Here is a 25,894-nt window from a genome sequence, read left to right on the forward strand (position 1 = left end):
AGGAAACCACAGTCTGTGTGAATCGGAAATAACATCTCCTCTTCGCTGACATCAACACTGGCACACCTCAAGGATGCATGCTTGGCCCACACCTCCACTCTTTGTACATCCATGATGTGTGGCTAACACAGCTCAAGTATCATCTATAAATTTGCTGATGACACAACTATTGTTGGCAGAATTTCACATGGTGCCAAGGAGGCGCACGGAGTAAGATAGATCAGCTGGTTGAGTAGTATTGCAGCAACAACCTTGCACTCAACGGCAGTAAGACCAGGGATTGATAGTGGACTTCAGGAAGGACAAGTTCAGGGAACACACACCAGTCCTCATCAAGGGATCAGAAGTGGAAAGGGTGAACAGTTTCAAGTTCCTGAATGTCAACATCTCTTGAGATCTCCACCATATTGATGCAATTACAAGGGAGGTACAACGGCGGCTGTATTTCATTAGGAGTTTGAAGGGGATTGGTATATCACCAAAGGCCCTTGCAATTTTTTACATATGTTCTATGGAGAGCATTCTAACTGGTTATGGAGGAGCCACTGAACAGAGTCAGAAAAAGTTGCAGAAAGTTGTAAACACATCTAGCTGCATCAATTCAATAACCTCCCCTGCATCCAGGATACCTTCAAAAGGCAATGCCTCAAAATGACAGTCCATTATTATGGACCCTATCACCCATCTTCTCAGTGCTACCATGAAGCAATTCTCCCTGGAATTCAGAAGTATGAGGAGATCATATAGAAACATAAAATTATGAAGGGGATAGACAAGATAGAGGCAGGAAAGTTGTTTCCACTGGTAGGTGAGACTAGAACTAGGGGACATAGCCTCAAGATTCAGGGGAGTAAATTTAGGATAGCAATGAAGAGGAACTGCTTTTCCCCAAAGACTGGTGGATCTGTGGAATTCCCTGCCCAATGAAGCAGTGGAGGCTACCTCAGTAAGCATATTTAAGACAAGGTTGGATAGTAGGGGAATTAAGTGTTATGAGGAAAAGGTAGGTAGATGGAGATGAGTCCATGGTCAGATCAGCCACGATCTTATTGAATGGCGGAGCAGGCTCAATGGGTTAGATGGCCTACTCCTGCTCCTGTTTATGTTCTTATGTTCTTAAGCAGGAGGTACAGGAGCCTGAAGACACTCACTCAACATTTCAGGAACAACTTCTTTCCCTCTGCCATCAGATTTCTGAATAGACAATGAATCCATGAACACTACCTCAGTATTTTTCCCTCCCTTTTTGCACTATTTATTTTATGACTTTTATCTTTATTTCTTATTGTAATTTACAGCTTTATTATTATGATTACAATGTATTGCTGCTGCAAAACAACACATTACACAACACATCAGAACTTTATTCTGATTCTGGATGAATTATTGAGAACGTGGGAAGAATAAAAATATGTATTAATGTGGGAGTAGTACAAATGGGTGTTTAATGGTTGGCACAGAATCAGAGGGCAGAGGCTTCTAATTATGTCCTGTATATCTCTATGATTCTATGGCTTTGGTTAGGCTGTACTAGGAATATTACATACAGATCTACTTGCCACACAACAGGAAAGATCTGAATAAATTAGAGAGAGGATACAGAAAAGATTCACATGAATGTTGCCTGCACTGGAGGGCTTGAATTGTAAAGAGAAATTGGATAGGCTGGGTTTGTTTTCCTGGAGCAAAAGCGGCTGAGAGGTGATATGATAGAGATACACCAAATTAAAAGAGGCATATAACCATTGTTTGTTCCCCATGGTAAGGTGTCTAGAGAGCATAAGTTTAAGATGAGACAGGAATGTTTAAAAAAAGAGCAGATGGGCCAATTTTTCACATTCAGAATGAGCTGGCAGAGGTGGTAGTGAGGGTAGGACTAGTAAAAACACTGAAGAGCTGTCTGGACAGGTAACTGAATGAGCGAGGTATGAAGGAATATGGAATTAATGCAGGTGTGGGATTATTGGAGCAGCCATGGTGTGAGTGAGGTAGTGTTAGAGTGGTCTGGCCTTGGCTCAACAGGCTTGGGCAAGAACAGACTTGGACAAACACATACAGAGGTTCTAAGAAAATAAGTAAAAAAGTTTCTAGTAAGTTTTTTTTCTTTTAGTACATAGCTAGTACACTGAAAATGAATCTGGAGATCGTGGTATGATCCTTGTGTGAGATGTGGGAAATTTAGGAGATCTCTAGTCTCCCTGATGTCTACATCTGCATAAAATGCATTGAGCAACAACTCCTTAGAGACCATAGGAACTGGAGCTGTAGCTTGATGGCCTTGGGCTCATACAGGAGAATGAGGAGATAATAGACAGGAGCTACAGGGAGCTAGATACCCCTAGGTTGTAGAAGGCCAGTCTCTGGGTGACTGTCAGGAGTGGGAAAGCGAGTAGGCAGTCAGTGCAGAGTACCCTTGTGGCCATTCCCTTCAATACTAAGTATACCACTTTAGATACTGTTGCAGGGAATGACCTACTAAGGGGAAGCCACAGCAACCAGTTTTCTGGCACTGAGTCTGGCTCTGTGGTTAAGAAAGGAAGTGGGGAGAAGAGTGGTGCAGTAGCAATAGGGAATTCCATAACTAGAGCAGAAAGCAGAACCTTTGGACGTGAAAGAGACACCCGGATGGTATGTTGCTTCGCAGGCACCAGGGTCGGGAATGTCTCAGATTGGGTCTTGTTGGAAAGGTATGACCTGTGCAAAAATGAATGGGTTACACCTGAACCCAAAGGGTCCAATATCCTTGCAGGCAGGTTTGCTAAAGCTGTTGGGAAGGTTTTAAACTAATTTGGCAGGGAGATGGGAATGGGAGTGATAGGGTTGAGGATGGGCAATTGATGTACAACCAGATGCAATATGTAGTGATGCTATGAGGAAGGACAGGGAGGTGAAAGGGCAAAATTGCAGTCAGGAGGATAAGTTAAAGTGTAACAGAGGCCAAAAATCAAAAAGGGTGATGAATTCAGGACTGGAAGTGTTATATTTGAATGCACAGAGTATACGCCATAAGGTAGAAGCACTTGCGGCATAGTTAGAGATCAGCAGATATGATATTGTGGGCATCTCTTATTCATGATCTAAGAAGATCATAGTTGGGAGCTTAGCATCCAAGCATACGTGTTGTATCAAAAGGCCAGGTAGGTAAGCAGAGGGCCTGGGATAGTGTTGTGTATTTAATATTTCAATAATATTTTAGTAATCTTGTATATAAATGGATTGATTAAGCATTCTTGTTCATTTAATAATTCATTATGGGTTGTATGTATAAATACATTAATTGCATATGTCATTACTCTACCATGTGGTACGTGCGCACCTCGCTTAAAGTACAGGCAAAGCCAGACCTGCATTCCCAGACTCCCATATTTTCCTTGAATTCATTTAATGTTTTGAAGTTACAAAACATAGCAGTGGCAATGAGGTATTTTTAAAACAACCCAATACAGCTACTGAGCTGTTGCAGCAAGACATTTGAACTGAAAAATCTGTGCAAGGAACAGTCATATTTAAAAGAAACAGCCCAGCATATGGAGAGTCCATCTATGGAAAGGAGGACACGATCAAACTTTTCTTAAAAAAAAGGCAGTAAACGGAAGAATGTAGGATTTATAAACAGTGAGTACTGAGTGATAATAATCATTAAAAAAATGGTGGCTACATCGGAAAGATCAATGAGTTTGATAACTCAACGGGTAATTGGCTTAGGTATACTGTGCTATTGGAACAGTATTTTGAAGCAAATGAATAGTCAATGAAAACCAAGTGCCACTTTTACTAAGTGGGGTTTAAAGGCATAAAGTTTGCTTCGAATTTTGACTGCTCCAAACCTGCAGAAATGAGCTTTGCTGCTATTCTAAAAGGGATGAAAGAAAACTTAGAACCAAAGTGATTGTTGACTGCAGAATGCTTGAAGTTTCATCAGTGGAATCAAAAGAAAGGGGAGTCCATTTCAGTGTATGTGACTGAATTGAAGAAATTGTCTGAACATTCAACGACAGATCGTTTAGTTTGTGGAATCTTAAAAGAAAGCATTCAAAAATTACTCCTACAAGAAGCACAGCTTACATTCAAACAAGCAATGGAAATCACTGTTTCAATGGAAAATGCAGACAGATGCAATTGAGTTGCGGTCAGGAATGAAAGTGAGAGTGAACAAAATTACATTGTCTCAACAAAAAATGGCCTGGCCAAACAAATTGCGTTACTGTTATGGAAGGGCTCACATACACCAAACAAATGCAGATTTAAGTACGAAACTTGCAGAAAATGTAACAAAGTAGGACACATACAAAGTGCATATCAGGCAGACAAAAATAAATGAAGGATAATCCAAAGAGCCTCTACAGGTATATTAAGAGCAAAAGGATAGTAAGGGATAAAATTGGTCCTCTTGAAGATCAGAGTGGACAGCTATGTATGGAACCAAAAGAAATGGGGGGATCTTAAATGTTTTTTTTGCATCTGTATTTACTAAGGAAACTGGCATGGAGTCAATGGAAATAAGGCAAACAAGTAGTGAGGTCAATGAACCTATACAGATTGAAGAGGAGGAGGTGCTTGCTATCTTGAGGCAAATCAGAGTAGATAAATCCCCAGGACCTGACAGGGTATTCCCTTGAACTTTGAAGGAGACTAGTTTTGAAATTGCAGGGGCCCTGGCAGATATATTTAAAATGTTGGTATCCACGGGTGAGGTGCTGGAGCATTGGAGGATCGCTCATGTTGTTCCGTTGTTTAAAAAAGGTTCTAAAAGTAATCCGGGAAATTATAGGCTGGTAAATTTGACGTCGGTAGTAGGTAAATTATTGGAAGGAGTACTAAGAGATAGGAACTACAAGTATTTGGAGAGACGGGGACTTATTAGGGAGAGTCAACATGGCTTTGTGCGTGGTAGGTCATGGTTAACAAATCTATTAAGAGTTTTTCGAGGAGGTTATAAGGAAAGTGGATGAAGGGAAGGCAGTAGATGTTGTCTACATGGACTTCAGTAAGGCCTTTGACAAGGTCCCGCATGGGAGGTTAGTTAGGAAGATTCAGTTGCTAGGTGTACATGGTGAGGTAGTAAATTGGATTAGACATTGGGTCAGTGGGAGAAGCCAGAGAGTGGTAGTGGAGGATTGCTTCTCTGAATGGAGGCCTCTAACTAGTGGTGTGCCACAAGGATCGGTGCTGGGTCAATTGTTATTTGTCATCTATATCAATGATCTGGACAATAATGTGGTAAATTGGATCAGCAAATTTAGTTATGATACAAAGATTGGAGGTGTAGTGGACAGTGAGGAAGGTTTTCAAAGCTTGCAGAGGGATTTGGACCAACTGGAAAAATGGGCTGAAAATGGCAGATGGAGGTTAATACAGACAAGTGTGTAGTATTGCACTTTGGAAGGACAAACCAAGGTAGAACATACAAAGTAAATGGTAGGGCACTGAGGAGTGCAGTAGAACAGAGGGATCTGGGAATATAGATACAAAATTCTCTAAAAGTGCCGTCACAGGTAGGTAGGGTCATAAAGAGGGTTTATAAATCAAAGTATTGAGTATAAGAGTCAGAATGTTATGGTAAGGTTGTATAAGGCTTTGGTGAGACCGAATTTGGAGTATTGTGTGCAGTTTTGGTCACCAAATTACAGGAAGGATATTAATAAGGTTGAAAGAGTACAGAGAAGGTTTACAAGGATGTTGCCAGGACTTGAGAAACTGAGTTACAGAGAAAGGTTGAATAGGTTAGGACTTTATTCCCTGGAGCGTAGAAGGATGAGAGGAGACTTGATAGAGGTATATAAAATTATGATGGGTATAGATAGAGTGAATGCAAGCAGGCTTTTTCCACTGAGGCTAGGGGAGAAAAAAACCAGAGGACATGGGTTAAGGGTGAAGGGAGAAAAGTTTAAAGGGAACATTGAGGGGAGGGCTTCTTCACACAAAGAGTGTTAGGAGTGTGGAATGAGCTGCCAGATGAAATGGTAAATGCGGGCTCACTTTTAACATTTAAGAAAAACTTGGACAGGTACATGGATGAGAGGTGTATGGAGGGATATGGGCCGGGTGCAGGTCAGTGGGACTAGGCAAAAAAAAAGATTTGGCACAGCCAAGAAGGGCCAAAAGGCCAGTTTCTGTGCTGTAATGTGCTATGGGCTTCTCAGGGTAGAAAATATGCTAAAAAGTCAAGTTGCAGTTTCAAAAAGAGCACTAATCTGCACATGGTTGATGAAAAATCTGATAACGATGAGAGTGACACAGGATTAGCAATGTAAAAATTAACATTAGACAAGCAATATGGCTCACAGCAGAAGTGAATGGCAAATTAATTAAAATAGAATTGGACATTGGATCAGCTTTTTCAGTCATTCCACAAAATGAGTTTGAGAGACATTTCAAAGATATTAAACTGAAGCCTTCAGAAATCCAACTAAGAAGTTATCCTGGAGAAAAGATAACTCTTGTGGGAATGACATCTATAAGATTGAAATACAACACCCAACAAGCCACATTGAGCTTGTATGTGGTAAAAACAGAAGGGCCAGCGCTGTGGGGGTGTGATTGGCTGAGAAAACCACAACTTGATTGGAGATCTATCCACTGCTTGCAAGCCACGTTCCCTGTAATGAAGCCAACTGAAAGCAAATTAAGAAATGTACTGGATGACGCCACTAATGTTTCCATGCCAAACACCATGAACCATTGCCCAACAGAGAACAAACAGGTGTTGGTGCCAACCTCCGTGTCTCTGGTTGGAAAGTATGTTGGAACGAGGAAGGACCATGTTGCTCAGAGGAACCATGAAATTGACGAAATCAGTGGTCCAACTACAATTTTTGTAGGCAACATATTTGAGAGAACTTCTGATATGTTAATCAGGCAGTGACTTGTGAAATGTGGGTTAGTTTTAAGCTGGAAGAGAATTCAAGGAGGTTCAGTAAAGTTGCAAGCATTCAGCTTATAGGAGTATGAAGAACCAGAATCTACTCTGTGTGCATTAAAGTTATGACATGAACTTCAAGTGGGTGACAAAAAGCTGCTTGTAAAAGTAGGTGCAAAGATGAAAGCCCGGCTGTGTGAATAGAAGGCCAAAAAGGAGTCAATGGAGATACAAAAGCGGAGGATTTGTCATGATGCTGTAGATGAAGTAATTAAGAGGAGATCATATCTAAGGGAAGCAATCGAAGGATTCATAAGAGAATACTCCAGTGAACTAAATGGATCGTCCCAAAATCAAAATGCACAAATTAGAAAAAAGAGTGAAGAGATGGAGAGAAAGGATGCGAATGAGAAAGAGAATGGTGTGAAAGAGAGGAGGAATATAAGAAAGAAAAAGAAAGGGATCAAAGTAGATCCAGAGCGGGAAAAGAGGAAAGGTGTCTCGAGCTGTCAGACCATTTCATACAGTCTGAGTATCAACTCTTACAGTCACCACAGAAGAGGCCCCAGAACCTGAGATAGTTTCACATCCACAAGTCTCACCTGCCAAGCAGACTGATTCCCGTTGTCAGGAAAGACATTATCCCACAAGAGTAAGAAGTCTCTAAGCCTGAATGGGACAATTTAAAATTCACTATGCTGCGGATGTAGTTATATTATATAGCATGCTGTATATGTAGTTGAGATGCATTCTCTATTGAATTAAAGTTTATAGCTAAGCAGGGAGAAGTGTTGTATTAAGAATTCTTGTTCGTTTAAAAAATTCATTAAGGGTTATATGTATAAATTCATTAATTGCATATGTCATCATGCTACCACGTGATATGTATGCGCCTCATTTAAAGTAAAGGCAAAGCCAGACCCGCATTCCTGGATTCCCATATTTTCCTTGAATGAATTTAATGTTTTGAAGTTAAAAAACATTACAATGGCTCTATTGGTAAAAAATTAACTAAAATCTTTAGAAGGAGCTGACATAGAATTAGAGGATGTAGAATCCTTGTGGGTAGGGTTAAGAAACTGCAAGGGTAAAAAGACTCTGGTGAGAATCATATACAGGCCTTTGAAGAGTAGCCATGATATGAGCTACAAATTACAACAGGAGATAGAAAAGGCATGTAAAAGGAGCAATGTTGCAATAATCATGGAGGATTTCAATATTAAGGTAGATTGGGAAAATGTGGGTGGAACTGGATCCCAAGAGAGGGAATTTGTAGAATGCATGCATGATGGGTTTTTAGAGCAGCTTGTGGTTGAGCCCACAAGGGGAATGGCAATTCTGGATTGGGTGTTATGTAATGACCCAGATTTGATCAGGAAGCTTAAGGTAAGGGAATACTTAGGAGGCAGTGATCATAATATGATAGAATTCACCCTGCAGTTTGAGAAGGAGTAGGTAAAATTGAATATATCATTATTACAATGGAGTAAAGGAAATTACAGAAGCATGAGAGAGGAGCTGGCCAAAGTTGATTGGAAGGGGACACTATCAGGGATGACAATAGATCACCAGTGGCTGAAGTTTATTGGGGAAATTTGGAAGGCACAGGAAAGATACATCCCAAAGATGAAGAAGTATTCTAAAAGAAGGATGAGGCAACTGAGGAGCAGATGTGGAGAGGATGTTTCCTATATTAGGGGAGTCAAAGACAGCATAAAAGGAAAAGAGAAGACATACAATACAGCAAAAATTAGTAGGAAGTTAGAGGATTGGGAAGCTTTTAAAAACCAATAGAAGGCAACTAAAAAGCCATAAAAAGAGAAAAGATTACATCTAAAAGTACACTAACCAATAATATAAAAGAGGATACGATAAGGTTTTTTAGATATATAAAGAGTAAAAGAGGATGACAGTAGATATCTGACTGCTGGAAAATAATGCTGGAGAGATAGTAATGGGGGATATAAGTTGGAGTCTATTATTAAGGATGAGGTTTTTGGAATACTTGGAGGCACATAATAAAATAGGCCAAAGTCATCATGGTTTTCTAAAATGGAAATTGTGCATAACAAATCTGTTGGAATTATGTGAAAAAATAACAGACAGGATAGACAAAGGAGAATCAGTGGGTGTTGTTTATCTGGATTTTCATCGAGCTTTTTACAAGGTGGCACACATGAGACTGTTTAAGAAGTTTAGAGCCCTTGGTATTACAGGAAAGATACTAGCATGGATAGAGCATTAGCTGATTGGCAGGAGGCAATGAATGGGAACAAAGGGAGTCTTTTCTGATTGGTTTCTGGTGACAGGTGGTGTGCTGCAGGTGTTGGTGTTGTGATTGCTTCTTTTCACATTGTATGTCAATGATAAGGATTAAGGAATTGATAGCTTTGTGGCCAAGTTTGCAGATGATACAAAGACAAGTTGAGGGCCAGGTAGTGTTGAGGAAGCACTGTGTCTGCGGAAGGACTTAAACAGATTGGGGGAATGGGTAAAGAAGTGCCAGATGAATATAATGTAGGAAAATGCATGGTCATGCACTTTGGCATAAGGAATAAAGGCATGGACTATTTTCTAAATGGCGGGAAAATTAAAAAATTGGAAATACAGAGGGACTTGAGAGTCCTTGTGTAGGATTCCTTAAAGGTTAACTTGCAATGGTAAGGAAGGCAAATGCAATGTTAGCATTCATTTTGAGAGGACCAAAATACAAAAGCAAACATATAATGCTGAGGCTTTATAAGGCATTGATTGTACTTGAAGTATTGAGAGTCATTTTGGGCCTGTTAACTAAGAAAAGATGTCATGGCATCAGAGAGGGTTTAGAGGAAGTTCATGAGAATGATCCCAGGAATGTAAGTGTTATCATATAAGGAGTGTTTGATGGCTCTGTGCGTGTACTCATTTCCTAGAATAGAAGAGTCTAGGACCAGAGGGCACAGCCTCAGAATGAGGGACATCTATTTAGAATGGCGATGAGGGGTTATTTCTTTAGCCAGAGGGTGGCGAATATAGAATTCATTGCCACAGCATTAGAAACTGTTAAATGAACAAAGGCAAATTCCAGTGTCAGTTGGAAAACAAAGAATCTCGAGCTTTACTTCGTGGGTATGAAACATCATTTACTCCACAACTCCAAGTCTGACATATTGTACGGTACTTACTTCTGTCTGCGGATCGTTTGCAAACTAAATTTACGAACTTTAGCCCTATTTGTTTTTTGTACTTCCAATAATCTTTGCTGTTCTTCATTCCACTCTGGCTCCAGGTGAGTTTTTATATTTCTAAAAGGGCAGGAGTCAAGAATAAATGTAGAAATAACAACATGGCAAACATAGGAAAAAAGTAATAATTTTTTATGTTGACATATGTATTCCAATTTGAATTAATGAATGTATTCAACCCATGGTATAGAATACTATTTTTCAAACGGACAACTTTACACCCAATTTGTTTTAAACAGGTCCTTTAAATACCTATTTGTTTCTAATTTTCTTAATTACACACTGTTTCATATACTAAATTGTTCAACATTACAGAAAAACAAAATTTAAGTGCACATGACTATTTATCACTAGATCAGTGTGCACACTGACACCCACATACATGGCAAATGCAATATATCTTCCCAATATTTAATGACCCCAGTTTATTCCAACAACTGTAGAATTGTAGTATCATATATATTAACTTAAAAGCTACAAAAAAAAACCTCAAACTTATTTAGCTTTACTACTGCTTAACTATAATTGTTAGGTCTATATTGTCAGATTTTGTTTAAAAATCTTTAGTTAACATTTGCAATAGGACTGAGAGCAATTTTACTGCTACAGTAGAGAAGAAAAAGAAACTGTTTTCACATTAGTAATCTAATCATTAAAAAATTACAACACAGAAGGATAGCATGCTATTAAAAATTGTTCCTAGCTAATTTTCAGCTTTCAGCACTTGATCTGGAGTGCTGCAGATCACAGCTCCAAGTAAACAATCAATTACTTCTTAAAAGTAATACAGGTGTTTGCATCCACCACTTTTTTAGATGTGAGTACTGGATTCCTACCACCCTTGGGGGAAAATATTGTCCTCACCTTTTCTCCAGTCCTTCTACCTATTAGTATAATTTTTTTACCCCTTTACTAAGAGAAACTGGATTTGCCTGCTCACGATGTTCAATCCCATTATAATCTTATACATCTCATTTGAGTCAGATCTCATCCTCAGTTCCACAGGAAGAAATCCCCAGCTTGTGCAATTTTTCAATCTTGTCTCATGGTTACATTTTTTTTCTGGTTCTAGCAATGTTTAATTTCAGTGTAGATGTAAAAATTCTTTAAATAGGCTATTTCACAAGAGATACAATAATCCATCCCAAAATATTAATTTTCCCTTTCTGTCCAAACCAGTATGCTTACTTCGATTCTTTGTCTTTTTGGAAATCATAGTTTCTAGCTTTGAGCTATTCTCTTATTGCTGCTAGTCAAACAGGTCTTTAAAAAAAACATTACTAAGGATAGCTTCCTGAATCAATAACTCCTGCCCCAAATCAACCCATGAACACTATCTCATAATTTCTTTCTTTGCACTATTTATTATTGTAACTTGTAGTAAATTTATGTCCTTCTGCAAAACAAATTCACAACGTACAAGTCAAAAATAATAAGCCTGATTCTAATCTTTCACGCCACCTCTTTATCATTTAACACTGTTAATTCTTAACCTTGAGCCTTCCCCTCTTCCAAACTTTGCTTTCAGTTTTGTCTTACTAAACCGATTTTATATTCCCCTTGCTAAAGCAACACAAAAAAGATCGTTAATTTCCCAATGGATCTTTTAATCACCTGCTATTCTATTCCTAAGCACTTCTTTGCTGGTATTGAAAACTAGGTACTATCTACAATGCTGTCCCTACCTTTTACAAAACAGATTTCTTATCTTAAATTCTCCAATCCTTCCCAATTTCTACCTTATCTGAATTATTTAATTTCTTTTTGGCATAACCACCTTTCCACTGAAAGTCCTAGAGCCTATTTCCCATTACCTTGTCACAAGAAGCACTGGTGTGTGAGCAGCAGTTACCCGTTTGGGACTACAGTCATACCATCCACAGTATCTAAATAATATTCTGCCTTTCTCCAACCCCTTTCTTCATCTGACCAATTTTATTTTCCTTCTGATTCCTTTCCAACAATGATACTTCATAATTTAGAAACTAGATTTGACTCATTTTGTGGTGTGCTAAGTGAATGCTATAATTTGCCCCAAAACCATATTGGGTATCACCTAAAGAGTTAAAAAATGCTACATTGGGACAATCTCATTAACCTTTCACAATGCTGATAAATACAAACTTTTCCCCATTGAAACACCTTTGAGTGTTAGTGGTCAAACATCCAATAAAATTACATTATAGACAAGTTATCTATGAGCTACCCGGAAAGGCCATTAATTTACTGCCCATTTTCTGCCTTTTGTCTAATTTGCTGTTAACACATTCCCTTTAATAACAAAATAAAGCCTCATTACTTCATCATTAATTTTTTGAAATTTATTTCAAAAACATTCATTTAATTTCCCTCATCAATACTGTATCTGAGATTTAAAACACTGAAACAAGCCTGGGTGGGTTCTTATGATCTATATGAACAGAAGTCAATCTCATATGCTTGCACTGCATTCAAATCTCTTAATGCTTTGTTTCTTCATCTAACTGTATGAAATACCCTTAGGGATTTGACTTCTTCAAATTTCTGATTGAATTTGTTTTTTTTTTAAATTGGCGTAGAAAAGTTGATTTATTTCATTTATTTAAAAGTTGTCAAGTAATAGATAAACTTTTTTAACTCTGCAAGCACAATTAAATGCACATCCATGGTCATCTTAGTATTAAAGTTCATTTAATTAAAGTGTCAGAGGTAAAAGTTCATTGTTGTGTCTTGAACAATTTTCTTATTCGTACGCTTCTACTAATATAGTGAATATTTACCACAATTTAAATTGAGACATTTGTTTATTTATTTATTAAGTTACAGTGTGGAATAGGCCCTTCCAGAACTTCGAGCCACACTGCCCAGCAATCCCCCAATTTTAACATTAGCCCAATCTCAGGAGAACTTACATTGACCAATTAGCCTACTAACCGGTACATCGTTGAACTGTGGGAGCAAACCGGAGCACCCAGAGGAATCCCACGCGGTCACGGGGAGAATATACCAACTTCTTCAAGGAGCAGTGGGAATTGAACCCAGATCTCTGTGCTAACCACTACACCATCACGCCTTCCCAGATACTGGGACTGAGCTGTGGATATTTATGCTCTTTCTTAATGTTCATTGACATGAGTCTGAGTAAAGGAAAGCTTCATCCTTAGGGGCTCTATCAATAATGTAAAAAAAAACTGTTCGAGTCTGGCCTTAGTGCATGCTCCCCTTGCAGATCAACACTGTTATAACATCCACACTTGTTGGGGCTAATGGAACATATATTGCACAAAATGATTCGACAGTATTTCTTGATCTCCTTCCTGTGCAGAACATTTAAAATTTACTGTAATCATCATAGATCAAGAACATCGATCCTTACATAGAAGGATAATAATTTGCATATAAACTCAGAATGATTCTCTGGTTGGAAACTGCTGTTCCTCATTCAAACAGTCCATTGTTGGCTGTCACTTCTTAGTCAATGAATGCAAAACATAAACTTTAATAAACATTCAAGCCTTTATTGCAACACACACAAAATGCTGAACTCAGAAGATCAGGCAGCATCTATGGTATGGAATAAATAATCGCTTTCAGGCCAAGACCCTTCATCAAGACGGGAAAGGAAGGGGGGAAAAGCCAGAATAAGAAGGTGGGGGAGGGGAAGGAGTACAAATTGGCGGGTGATAGGTGAAACCAAGTGAGGGGGAAGGTGGGTGGATGGGGTGGTTGGAGTGCAAACCTTCATCAAGCCTTAATTTTTCCTTTGTTGAAATGTGGCTTTAATTCTTAAATCATGTACAGTATGTATTGGGTAATTGTGAGTTATTTTACTTTCCGCAGCTTTAATTAATCCAGAGGAAGATATCCTCCATCATAAATTTAAGTTAGCAAAGTTTGGAAACTGTGTCCAATGTTCAAGTAGCAACTAGCAGTCTTGGTACTGGGAAAATCATGAAATCTTGGATCGTTGAAACATATTCCTATCTGATTGCAAAATAAACTCTCTTAAGCTCCTATGAATGTCAGAATAAAGCAGTAGCATGAATGACAAAGTCCAATAATGGAAGCAATTGTGAAAGTCGAGGAAATACCTGTGGTCCCTACAATAATTCAGAAGCCCAAAATCTGGAAGCACAAACATCTCTGCAGACTGGACAATATTCAAGGACACCTTCAGATCTGAATGAATATGCCACAATTGTCACCAGCTTTATCAAGACCTGTGTGGATGAGTACGTGCCTATGAGAATGTATCGGACATACCCAAACCAGGAGCCATAGATGAACTGAAATTCACAGTATGCTAAGGCTAGATCTGTAGGGTTCAAGACTGGTGATCCAGAACTCTACAATAAGTCTAGGTACAACCTACGTGTCCAGGCTATCTTAAGAGCAAAACAGCAATTCCAAGTGAAGGTAGAGGCACATCAGCCCTGCCAGGGTTTGCAGGCCATCACTTCTAACAAGGTAGACCTAACATCATAAATGGCTGTGATGCTTCACATAGAATCCCTACACTATCAGGCAACCATGTGATGTCAATCACAGAGGCCGGTGTCAGAATATCTTTCAAAAGGGTGAATCCTCGCAAGTCATCAGGCCCCAATGGTGTACTTAGTAGGTCATTGAAAACATACGCCTACCAACTTGCTGGATAGTTCAAAGACATTTCAATCTCTCACTGCTGCAGTCAGAGTTTTTCACCTGCTTCAAAAGTGCATCAATCACACCGGTGCCCAAGAAGAGCAGGGTAAGCTGCTTTTGCAACTATTGTGCAGTTGCACTCACATCTACTGTGATGAAATGCTTTGAGAGGTTGATCACGGCCAGTAGTAATTGCTGCCTAAGCAAGGATCTGGACCCACTGCAATTTGCCTACTGCCACAATAGGTCTACAGTGGATGCTGTATACCTCAGGCCTTCGTCGAGGACAGAATCCTTTCTATATTATTCACATTGAATTGCATTGTAATTAATTTTAAAACAATTCTGGGCAATGCTTTCTGTAAGATTTGTGGCAGACCTTTCACTACAGAAGCTCTTTTGCAAAATAATTTGCTTAAAGATTCGCCTAATTCAAACTCATACCCAATAATGCCATTCATTAAACAAATTTGTGGGCAACTATCATTCTGTTTATCCTTTTATTTACATTAGTTTTATGACTCCAGAGGTAAGAGAATGAATTTCTTTATTTCATCTGCAATGCACTGTATATTCCATTAGTTATTCTGCACAGAAATGACAACTTCTTGTTATTTATAAACTCTGTTCTTAGTTAATTAATTTTTCAACAAAATCTTTATTTTCTTAGAGAAGCACAAATCTGAGGAAGGGTAAGAGACCATCTCATCTGCACTAAACATACTTCAGATCTTAGTGCAACCCATCTTTGAAAAAGTGGAAAAATATGTTGTTTATTTTCCTCAATTTCTATTTATTTTTCTGTTGTTTCTATTCCTCCAAATATATCCTTGCATGTGCTTTGTAGGGTTTTTTAAAATTAATTTAAATGAAAAGCTCAGGTCCTATATACAGTGCCTTGAAAGAGTATTCGGCCTCCACAACTATTTTCGCATTTTACTGTCTCATTTTCTAAATTTAAATTATATTGAAGTAGGATATTTGAGCTAATCTGCAAAACATTGTGCATCATGTCAAATCAAAAGAAAAATTCCAAAATCTGTCAATTATTTGCTAAAAATTAAAAACCAAAATTGTGAGGCTGTAAAAGTATTCATCCCTTTTGTAATTACTATGCTAACTTTCCTCAGGTGCAATGTTGTATATTACCTTACCATCTCACCCAATTTGTTGACGTAGAATAACTGGAGGATTGCCTATTTTCAATGAATTCATAAAAATAAATATCCCCCTCTCTTTGTGATGCACCATCAATAACTCTCTGAGACGTGAGGCGAGATATCGGCTTTTATTGGCTGGAAGAAAGAACAAGCAGCAATTGACCACCACACTGCAACCTGGAGACTGAGGCCGGGGCGGTGTCCCCAATCGCCTTTATACCGGGGTCCGTGGGAGGAGCCACGGTCAGTGGGAGGAGCCACAGGAGCAGTCAGCGGTGGGGGGGGGGGGGCGTGTCCAGACAGGTATATGTAGTTCACCACATTCACCCCCCCTTTGTTTTAAAAGAGAGTCCCCATGGGCTGAAGTTTCTTACAAGTATATTTACAGGTTAAGTCTATCAGGTGGTCGAATCTGTCGCTGCGATCTACGTAGCACCGGCTGTGATTGCACCAGTGTCGGTGGTGATTGCACCAGAGGTGTCAGCACAGGTGCCGATGGTGATTGCACCGGAGATGGTGGTTGTGCTGGTTCCGGCCTAACTGGAAGTGTCAGCCCACTAGGCGTCAGTGATCCCTCACGCGTGTGCGAGGCGCCTGGTATAGGAGTGTTGTGAGGAGTCTGTGTAGGGCTCAGTGTGCACGGTGTCACCTCAGGTACAGGGTTCATAGTTACCGTGGAGTGTTCGGGGTAGTGGTCTGCTGCTCCTGCGGGCGCCAGGTCGCGGACGGAGACCGTGTCCTCCCGCCCATCAGGTAAGACCACGTAGGCATACTGGGGGTTTGCATGTAGAAGGTGAACCCTCTCGACCAGTGGGGAGTATTTATTGCTCCGCGCATGTTTCCGGAGCAGCACTGGCCCTGGGGATGTCAGCCAAGCCAGTAGGGTGGTCCCAGTGGCAGACTTCCTGGGAAAAGAAAATAGGCGCTCGTGAGGGGTGGCATTGGTGGATGTACAGAACAGGGAGCGGATAGAGTGGAGTGCCTCGGGGAGGGCCTCCTGCCATCGAGAGACCAGCAACCCTTTTGACTTAAGGGCTAAAAGTGTGGCCTTCCACACTGTGGCATTCTCCCTCTCCACCTGTCCATTTCCCCGGGGATTATAGCTCGTGGTCCTACTAGTAGCAATGCCCCTAGCCAGCAGGTACTGGCGCAGCTCGTCACTCATAAAGGAGGACCCTCTATCACTGTGGATATAGCAGGGATATCCGAACAGAGTGAAGAGCTGGCACAGGGCTTTTATGACGGACGTGGCAATGGTGTCGGGGCAGGGGATGGCAAAGGGGAACCGCGAGTACTCGTCGATAATGTTAAGAAAGTAGACATTGTAGTCGGTGGAGGGAAGGGGGCCCTTAAAATCAACACTCAGTCGCTCAAAGGGACGGGTGGCCTTGATAAGTTGCGCCTTTTCAGGACGGTAGAAGTGCGGTTTGCACTCAGCGCAGACTAGGCAGTCCCTGGTCATCGTCCTGATGTCCTCAAGGGAGTACGGCAGGTTGTAGGCTTTCACGAAATTGGAAAATTGGGTGACCCCTGGGTGGCAAGGATGTGCATGGAGGGCGTATAGCTGGTTGAGCTGTGTGCTGGCACATGCTCCCCGGGATAGGGCATCAGGGGGCTCATTGAGCCTTCCAGGCCGGTACAGGATATCATAGTTGTAGGTGGAGAGTTCTATTCTCCACCGCAAAATGTTATCATTTTTGATTTTGCCCCGCTGTTGGTTGCTGAACATGAACGCGACAGAGCACTGGTCGGTCAGCAAGGTGAACCTTTTGCCGGCGAGATAGTGCCTCCAGTGCCTAATAGCTTCCACTATGGCCTGGGCTTCTTTCTCCACCGCGGAGTGCCGAATTTCAGGGCCTTGAAGCGTACGAGAAAAGAATGCTACTGGCCTGCCTGCCTGATTGAGGGTAGCAGCCAGCGCGAAATCAGAGGCGTCACTCTCTACTTGGAAGGGAATGGTCTCGTCCACCGCATGCATTGTTGCTTTGGCAATGTCCCCTTTAATGCGGCTGAAGGCCACGTGGGCCTCGGCTGAGAGGGGAAATGTGGTAGACTTGACCAGGGGGCGGGCCTTGTCTGCGTAATGGGGGACCCATTGGGCGTAATAGGAAAAGAAGCCCAGGCACCGTCTGAGGGCTTTGAGAGTGATGGGAAGCGGGAGTTCTAACAGGGGGCACATACGGTCGGGATCAGGGCCAATGACCCCGTTCTCCACGACATACCCAAGGATAGCGAGTCGGGTGGTTCCGAACACACACTTGTCCCTGTTATAAGTAAGGTTCAGGGCTTTGGCCACTTGGAAAAATCATTGGAGGTTGGCGTTGTGATCCGGCCAGTCGTGACCACAGATGGTGATATTATCCAGATAGGGAAATGTGGCCTTCAGTTGGCACTGGTCCACCATCCGGTCCATTTCCCTCTGGAAGACAGAGACACCATTTGTGACACCGAAGGGGACGTGCAGGAAGTGATAGAGCCTGCCGCCCGCCTCGAAGGCGGTGTAGGGGCGGTCCTCTGGGCGGATGGGGAGCTGGTGATAAGCGGATTTCAGATCTATTGTCGAGTATACCTTGTACTGTGCTATCTGGTTGACCATATCCGCGATGCGGGGTAGGGGGTACGCGTCAAGCTGCGTGAACCTATTGATGGTCTGGCTATAGTCCACGACCATCCTATTTTTCTGCTCGGTCCGAACAATGACCATCTGGGCCCTCCAAGGACTTGTGCTTGGCTCAATGATCCCCTCCCTGAGTAGCCGCTGCACCTCCGACTTAATGAAGGCCCTGTCCCCCGCGCTGTACCTCCTGCTTTTAGTTGCCACAGGTTTACAGTCGGGGGTCAGGTTGGCGAACAGCGGTGGGGGAGGGATCTTGAGGGTGGAGAGGCTGCAAGTGGTGTCAGTAGCGCAGCTGTTGGCATGGTGCTGGGTGGGATGTGTGGGTGGGTGTGTGTGTGTGTGGTCAGTAGCGGGATATTGAAGTCCCATAAAACTGAGGATTCCTGACAGTGTGGTGGGAGGGGCCTGTCATATGCCATAGTCACACTTTCGAGGTGGCTCTGGAAGTCCAGCCCCAATAGCACAGGTGCGCACAGTTGAGGCATGACCAGTAATGCAAAGTCCCGATATACTGTGCCCTGCACCACCAATGTCGCTACACAACCCACCCGGATGTCTGTGGAATGCGACCCAGAAGCCATGGTGACTCTCTGGCTTACCAGCCGTGTCACGAGTCCGCAGCGTTGCACCGTGTCCAGGTCAATAAAACTCTCAGTGCTGCCTGTGTCAAACAGGCAGCTAGTCCTGTGCCCCTCCACCAGGATGTTCATCATTGACCTTGCAAGCTGGTGTGGGGCGCTTTGGTCGAGGGTTATGGAAGCCAGAGTTGAACTGCAGTCTTGGTGCCCTGTAAGCACCGGTGGGTCGGGGGCGGGGCGAGTTGGCGTCGACAAAGACGGCCGCCCCCATCCGGGCAGGCAAGATGGCGGCCCCCATGCCTCGCATGAGGCGGGCAAGCAAGATGGCGGCGACCAAGATGGCGGCCCCCATGCCTCACACGCAGCGCTGCCCGACCCCACTCGTGGTTTAGACTTACAGACCTTGGCGAAATGTCCCTTCTTCCCGCAGCTGGAGCAGGTTGCTTCTCGGGCCGGGCAGCGTTTTCGGGGGTGCTTCTTGAGTCTGCAGAAGTAACACTGCGCGGACTTGTGTCCGGCAGCAGCTGTGGTCGGGTTCGGGGAGTTCGTGGACTCGCGACTGGCAGTGGCCGAGGTCGATTCGCTCGTGGGTGGTGGGGTCTGAGGTGTCCACGGGACCGGCGAGGGATCGCGTGGCTGGACAGCGTCAGCGTTGTGCAGAGCAGCCTCCAGCGTGTCAGCCATCTCGATCGCCGAGCGTAAGGTAAGATCGGCATTTACAAGCAGCCGCTGGCACACGTACACTGACCTGATCCCCGTAACGAAGGCGTCTCGTACTAGCAGCTCCGCATGTTGTTCCGCCGTGACAGCTTTGCAGTCGCAAGTTTGCACGACTGTCTGGGGGGCTTGGAGAAACACGGCGCTCGACTCATCGGTCCGCAGTCGCCATGTAGCTAAGTGATGTCTTGCGTAGACGGTGTTCACTGGCCGCAGGTACTGTCTTTTGAGGGCGTCCATGCCCCTTCATAGGTCGGCAGGTCCCTGATAAGTGAGTAATCTTTCGGGGTGACCCTTGAGAGGAGAATTCTGTGCATAACAGTGGGCTCAGTCGCACGAACCTCCTCCAAGTATGATTGGAAGCATGCAAGCCAGAGTTCAAAGGCAAGAGCTGCTTCTGGAGTTTTGGGGGTCCAAGTCTAATTTTTCCAGATGTAAAATACTTTCCATGTTTTAAAACTTCCAGCCAATAAAATTGATGCACCATCAATAACTCTCTGAGACGTGAGGCGAGATATCGGCTTTTATTGGCTGGAAGAAAGAACAAGCAGCAATTGACCACCACACTGCATCCTGGAGACAGAGAGCAGGGCGAAGTCTCCAATCGCCTTTATACCGGGGTCCGTGGGAGGAGCCACAGTCAGTGGGAGGAGCCACAGGAGCAGTCAGCAGGGGGGGCGTGTCCAGACAGGTATATGTAGTTCACCACACTTTGTAAGGTCTAACAGTCTTGTAGATTCTCAACAGAGTGAATCAAAATGAAGACAAAGAAATGATAATAGAGAAACACAAGGTTACGAGACCTTCTCTTCTGTACTAAACATACTTCGGATCTCAGTGCAAACCATCATTAAAAAAGTGGAAAAATATGAAACCACAGCCACACTGCCTAGTTTATGCTACCTCTTTAAACTTGGTTGCTGGAGGAGAATGGCACTTGTAAGAGAGGCTACTGGGATGCCAACAGTCATTCTGAGTGAGCAGCAGAGGTCAATGCCTGCAACTGGAGATGCAGTACATGGCTCCACAATCTCTGAGGCCTTGCACAGAAAGGGTATTTATGGTAGAGTGGCAAGGAAGAAGCACTGGCTAAAAAGAAGCATATCCTTGTCCATAAAGACTTTGCAAAGTATCACTCAGAAGATACTGTAAAGATGTAGAAGAAGCTCTCATGCTTAAAGTGGCACACGAGACTAAAATAGAACTTTTTGGCCTCGACACGAAGCCTTTTGTGTGGTGTAAATCTAATACTGTGCATCAACCAAGTAACACCATCCCTACAGTAAAGTATGGTGGAGGTAGCTTCATGCCATGGGGATGCTTTTCAGCTGCAGGGTCTGGAAATCTGGTCAGTATTGATGGAAAGATGAAGGCTGCTAAATACAGAGAGATTCCGGATAAAAACCTGCTAGCCTCTACCATAAGGCTTAAAATGGGGAGGAAGTACATCTTTCAGCAGGGTAACAACCCAAAGCACACTGCCAGAGCAACCATGGAGTGGCTTCAAATTAAGAAAATTGATTTAAGTGGTTCAGTCAAAGTACTGTCTTTAATCTGATAGAAAATCTTTGGCAAGACCTCAGAACTGATCTCCACCATTGCTCCCCAACTAACCTGGCACAGCCTGAGCAATTTTGCAAGGAGGAATGAACAAATCTTGCTCCATAATGTTGGCAAAGCTAATAGAGGCTTTTCCAGAAGACAAATGGCTGTAATAGCTGCAAGAGGTGGCTCTCTGGGATGCAGAGCTGTTGTTCAAACCCCTTATCAATTCCACTGAAATATTACTTAAATTCCAACACATTTCCTAATGGAATGGAACAAATCTTCAAATGTATATGAAACTTGGTCACCTCAGGACCAAGTCACTTCATTCATCCTGAGACATATGAGATAAATATCTAAACATCTACAAAGTAAAAGTCCTCCAGTAAATTACCCTACTACGTGGCACTACTCACTCCTAAAAATGGGACCATAACACAACGTGAAATTGGAATATCAGGTGTCACCTCTCAGCCAAATCAAAACCAATTTATCTCCATAGTACCAAGAAAAGTCCTTGGCCACCTAAACAAAAGATCCTTTGATGGTCAAGATCTCAAAGTTGTAGACTAATCAACCACAGTCACTCCCATCCTTCTGCATACTTCAGAGTGATGGACTATCTAGAGTAAAAACGAAAAAATCTGCGGTTGCTTGAAACCCGAGCAACACACATACAATGCCGGGGTACTCAGCAGGCCAGGCAGTATCTATGGAAAAAAGTACAATCGACGTTTTGGGCCGAAACCCTTCCGCAGGACTGGAGAAAAAAAGCTGAGGAGTAGATTTGAAAGGTGGGGGAGGTGAGAGGCGATAGGTGAAACTTGGAGGGGAGGGGGAAGATGCAAAGAGCTAGGAAGTTGATTGGTGAAAGAGACAGAAATAAAAGAGCTAGAAATGATCTTTGAAAGTCCAGTTTACTTCTGGGGTTTGAAAAAAAAAAGAAACTTCAAGCCTTATGTTCTAACTGTATGGCCACGTATAGAATATATAAAAAGAGCATCAACCAAACAATTAAAATTCATTACTATAACTTTCGGGACTGTTTTCTATTTCAATTTGCAAACTCTGAAAGTTAAATATGTGTTATTCATTAAAAAGGTGTGATAACCCACTGTTAGAACAAATAGTAAAGCGGAATTTATTAGATTTATATTCAGACTTGAGTTAATTATTATGTATGTAAATCTGGCCGTAATATCTCTCGGACCAAAATGGTTCAAAGTACAGCACAATTTTCTGTCATACCCACAGAGACAACTTCGTGTTGATTTTCTTTTAAACACAATATGCATTAAAAACGATTTCATGGATTGATTGTAGATGAAGTGATCGAATGAATGATCTCGGGTTACGAGTTATCAATATTTCCTGAGCAACACAAAGAAATTGCCCGGGGAAATTATGTTCAGGTCTATAATAAAAGGATACGAGTAAGAAGCTGTTCGTTGCATCTGCATCCTGAGAATGGCTACAGCCGCGTCTGAGATTTCCCTCCACCTCAGTCTGTCACCGGCGGGCAGAGCTCTCCAAAAGGACCCGCGAGTTCCCGGGACACCGCCGCAATACTAACACCATTCTGGACAACGCTCAGTTCGGACAAGGTGCTGCGGAAATTCGCACTTACAACCCACTTCCTCATAGGCCATCAATGCTAAAACTCTGCGGGGAATAGACTGGCACTCGAAGAGTTCTCCGAGCTAACCTCGGCCTCGCCATGTTAACAACTGGAGACGCGGCTTCCATAGCAACAGCCGTAGTTATGGCGTTGCTGGACGTGGGAGAGTCTGCGCACTTAAATGGTCGGTGTATGGGAGTCTGCGCACTGAGCGCGGCCGGCATCCGGGAGTCTGCGCACTGAGCGCGGCCGGCATCCGGTAAGATTTGCGCGTTCTAATGCAAAGTAGTACTTATTTGGCACAATGGCTAAGAAAATGAGTAAGAGGCGTTGCATTGCATCTGTATACACTATAAAGAAGCTAAAAAAACAGAAAATGCTAGAAAAAACGGCATTTGTGGAAAAAGAAACAAGGTTAAGGTTTCAGGTCGAAGACCCTTTCATCGGATTTATTTCTTGATTTTACAACAGGCGTAAGAGTCGGCTAATTGGCACTTCAAGCCTATAACCCATTGTACTTCAAAACTAACCCAAAGAAAAACACAGTGGTGCTTAGTGTTCGTTTTCCCTTTAACGAGACACGCATGTGTGACGTCATGACGCGATGACGTATCCCATCACGAACTTTCACATAACTGGAATTATGTAAACAACCAAGAATGCTTAATCAAGCAACGCGCTCAGCTCTTGGAGTCTTGTGTTTCTCCCTGCCCTCCCCCCACCTTTTAACTCTCCAGTCCTGCCAAAGGCCCGAAACATCGACTACAGTGTTCCATACATGCTGCCTGGCCTGCTGAGTTTCTCCAGCATTGGATATGCGTATTGCTTGGATTTCTTTCATCTGCAGATTTTCTCTTGTTTATGCTTCATCAACAAGCATAAACAATACTACTAAAATACTACTGTGGAAAGCGGCCAGTGAGTGAGTGGGCCAGTGAAGGAGTGGAGATTTGAGGATTTGACTCGAGAGGCTTCGACGAGAAGAGGCGGAGGATGAATTTGTTCCCAGTTAGTCTTTATAGTGCCTCCTGAGACGGTGATATGCCTCTCCTGTGAGATGTGGCAGTCCTGGGGGAGCTCCCCTCTCCTGCAGAGTCACATCTGCCAGAAGTGCTTGCGGCTGGGCGATCTGGAAGACCGTGTGAGGAATCTGGAGCAGCAACTGGAGGACCTTCGACTCATAAGGGAGAATGAGGCAGTCATAGATGAGAGCTACAGGGAGGTAGTCACACCTAAGCTGCCGGAAGCAGGTCGTTGGGTGACAGTCCGAGGGAGGAAAGCAAAGGTGAGTAGACAGGTAGTGCAGAGCACCCCTGTAGCCATTCCCCTGAATAATAAGTTTACCGTCCTGGATACTGTTGGTGAGGACGACCGACTAGGCGTGAGCCATGGTGACAGGGCCTCTGGCACTGATTCTGACCCTGTGGTGCAGAAGGATGAGATGGAGAAGAGGAAAGCTGTCATCATTGGAGACTCAATAGTCAGGGAAGCAGACAGGAGATTTTGTGGACATGAGAAGGACACCCACATGGTTTGTTGCCTCCTAGGTGCCAGGGTCTGGGGTGTCTCTGACCGGGTGCATGACATCCTGGTACGAGAGGGAAAGCAACCAGAAGTCGTGATACATGTTGGTACCAACGACATACGCAGAAAGAGGGATAAGGTCCTGAAGTGTGAGTTTTGGGAACTAGGCTGAAGAACTGGACCTCAAGGGTGGCGTTCTCAGGATTGCTGCCAGTGCTACGTGATAGTGATGGTAAGAATTGGAGGAGATGGCAGTTGAATGCGTAGCTGAGGAGTTGGTGCAGGGGGCAGGGTTTTAGATTTTTGGATCATTGGGATCTCTTCTGGGGAAGGTGGGACCTGTACAGATTGGATGGGTTGCACCTGAACTCGAGGGGGAGCAATATCCTTGCTGGTAGGTTTGTTAGCATGGTTCAGGAGGGTTTAAACTAATTTGCAAGGTTGATGGGACCCGGAGCGATAGAGCAGTGAAAGAAGTGCATGGAGTAAAGCCAGATCTAACATATAGAGAGGCTTTGAGGAAAGAGAAGCAGAATAAAGGGTGTAAAGGTAGTAAGGTAGAAGGGCTAAAGTGTCTGTACTTCAATGCAAGAAGCATCAGGAGCAAAGGTGATGAACTGAGAGCTTGGATACATACATGGAATTATGATGTAGTGGCCATTACGGAGACTTGGCTGGCACCAGGGCAGGAATGGATTCTCAATATTCCTGGATTTCAGTGCTTTTAAAAAGGTTAGGGGGAGGGGAAGGGGAGGAGGGGTGGCATTACTGGTCAGGGATACTATTACAGCTACAGAAAGGGTGGGTAATGTAGCAGGATCCTCTTTTGAGTCAGTATGGCTGGAAGTCAGGAACAGGAAGGAAGCAGTTCCTCTACCTGGGGTATTCTATAGGCCCCCTGGTAGCAGCAGAGATACCGAGGAACAGATTTTGGAAAGGTGCAAAAATAACAGGGTTGTTATCATGGGTGACTTTAACTTCCCTAATATTGATTGGCACTTGATTAGTTCCAAGGGTTTAGATGAGGCAGAGTTTGTTAAGTGTGTCCAGGATGGATTCGTGTCACAGTATGTTGACAGGCCAACTAGAGGGAATGCCATACTAGATCTAGTATTAGGTAACAAATTGGGTCAGGTCACAGATCTGTCAATGGGTGAGCATCTGGGGGACAGTGATCACTGCTCCCTGGCCTTTAGCATTATCATGGAAAAGGATAGAATCAGAAAGGCCAGGAAAATTTTTAATTGGGTAAGGGCATATTATGAGGCTATAAGGCTAGAACTTGTGGGTGTGAATTGGGATGATGTTTTTGCAGGGAAATGTACTATGGACATGTGGTTGACACAATAGACAATAGGTGCAGAAGTAGACCATTCAGCCCTTCGAGCCTGCACCGCCATTCTGAGATCATGGCTGATCATCTACTATC

At 43.0% G+C, this 25,894-nt stretch overlaps 1 protein-coding gene across 5 annotated transcripts in view; it reads right to left on the reverse strand.

Moving 5' to 3' along the window:
* Positions 1 to 23,026, reverse strand: part of cep126 (centrosomal protein 126) — a 107,549-nt gene extending 84,523 nt beyond the window's left edge. For all 5 annotated transcript variants that reach the window (XM_073043250.1, XM_073043249.1, XM_073043248.1 and 2 more), the window contains exons 1-2: positions 22,755 to 23,026; positions 10,024 to 10,143 (exon numbers count right to left, since the gene is read on the reverse strand). In XM_073043250.1, coding sequence (XP_072899351.1) covers positions 10,024 to 10,143; positions 22,755 to 22,783 — 149 coding nt within the window. In that variant the 5' untranslated portion in view covers positions 22,784 to 23,026. The remainder of the gene's footprint in view (positions 1 to 10,023; positions 10,144 to 22,754) is intronic.
* Positions 23,027 to 25,894: the final 2,868 nt, after the last annotated feature.

Source organism: Hemitrygon akajei, chromosome 4, assembly GCF_048418815.1.
Source record: "Hemitrygon akajei chromosome 4, sHemAka1.3, whole genome shotgun sequence".
NCBI lineage: Eukaryota > Metazoa > Chordata > Chondrichthyes > Myliobatiformes > Dasyatidae > Hemitrygon > Hemitrygon akajei.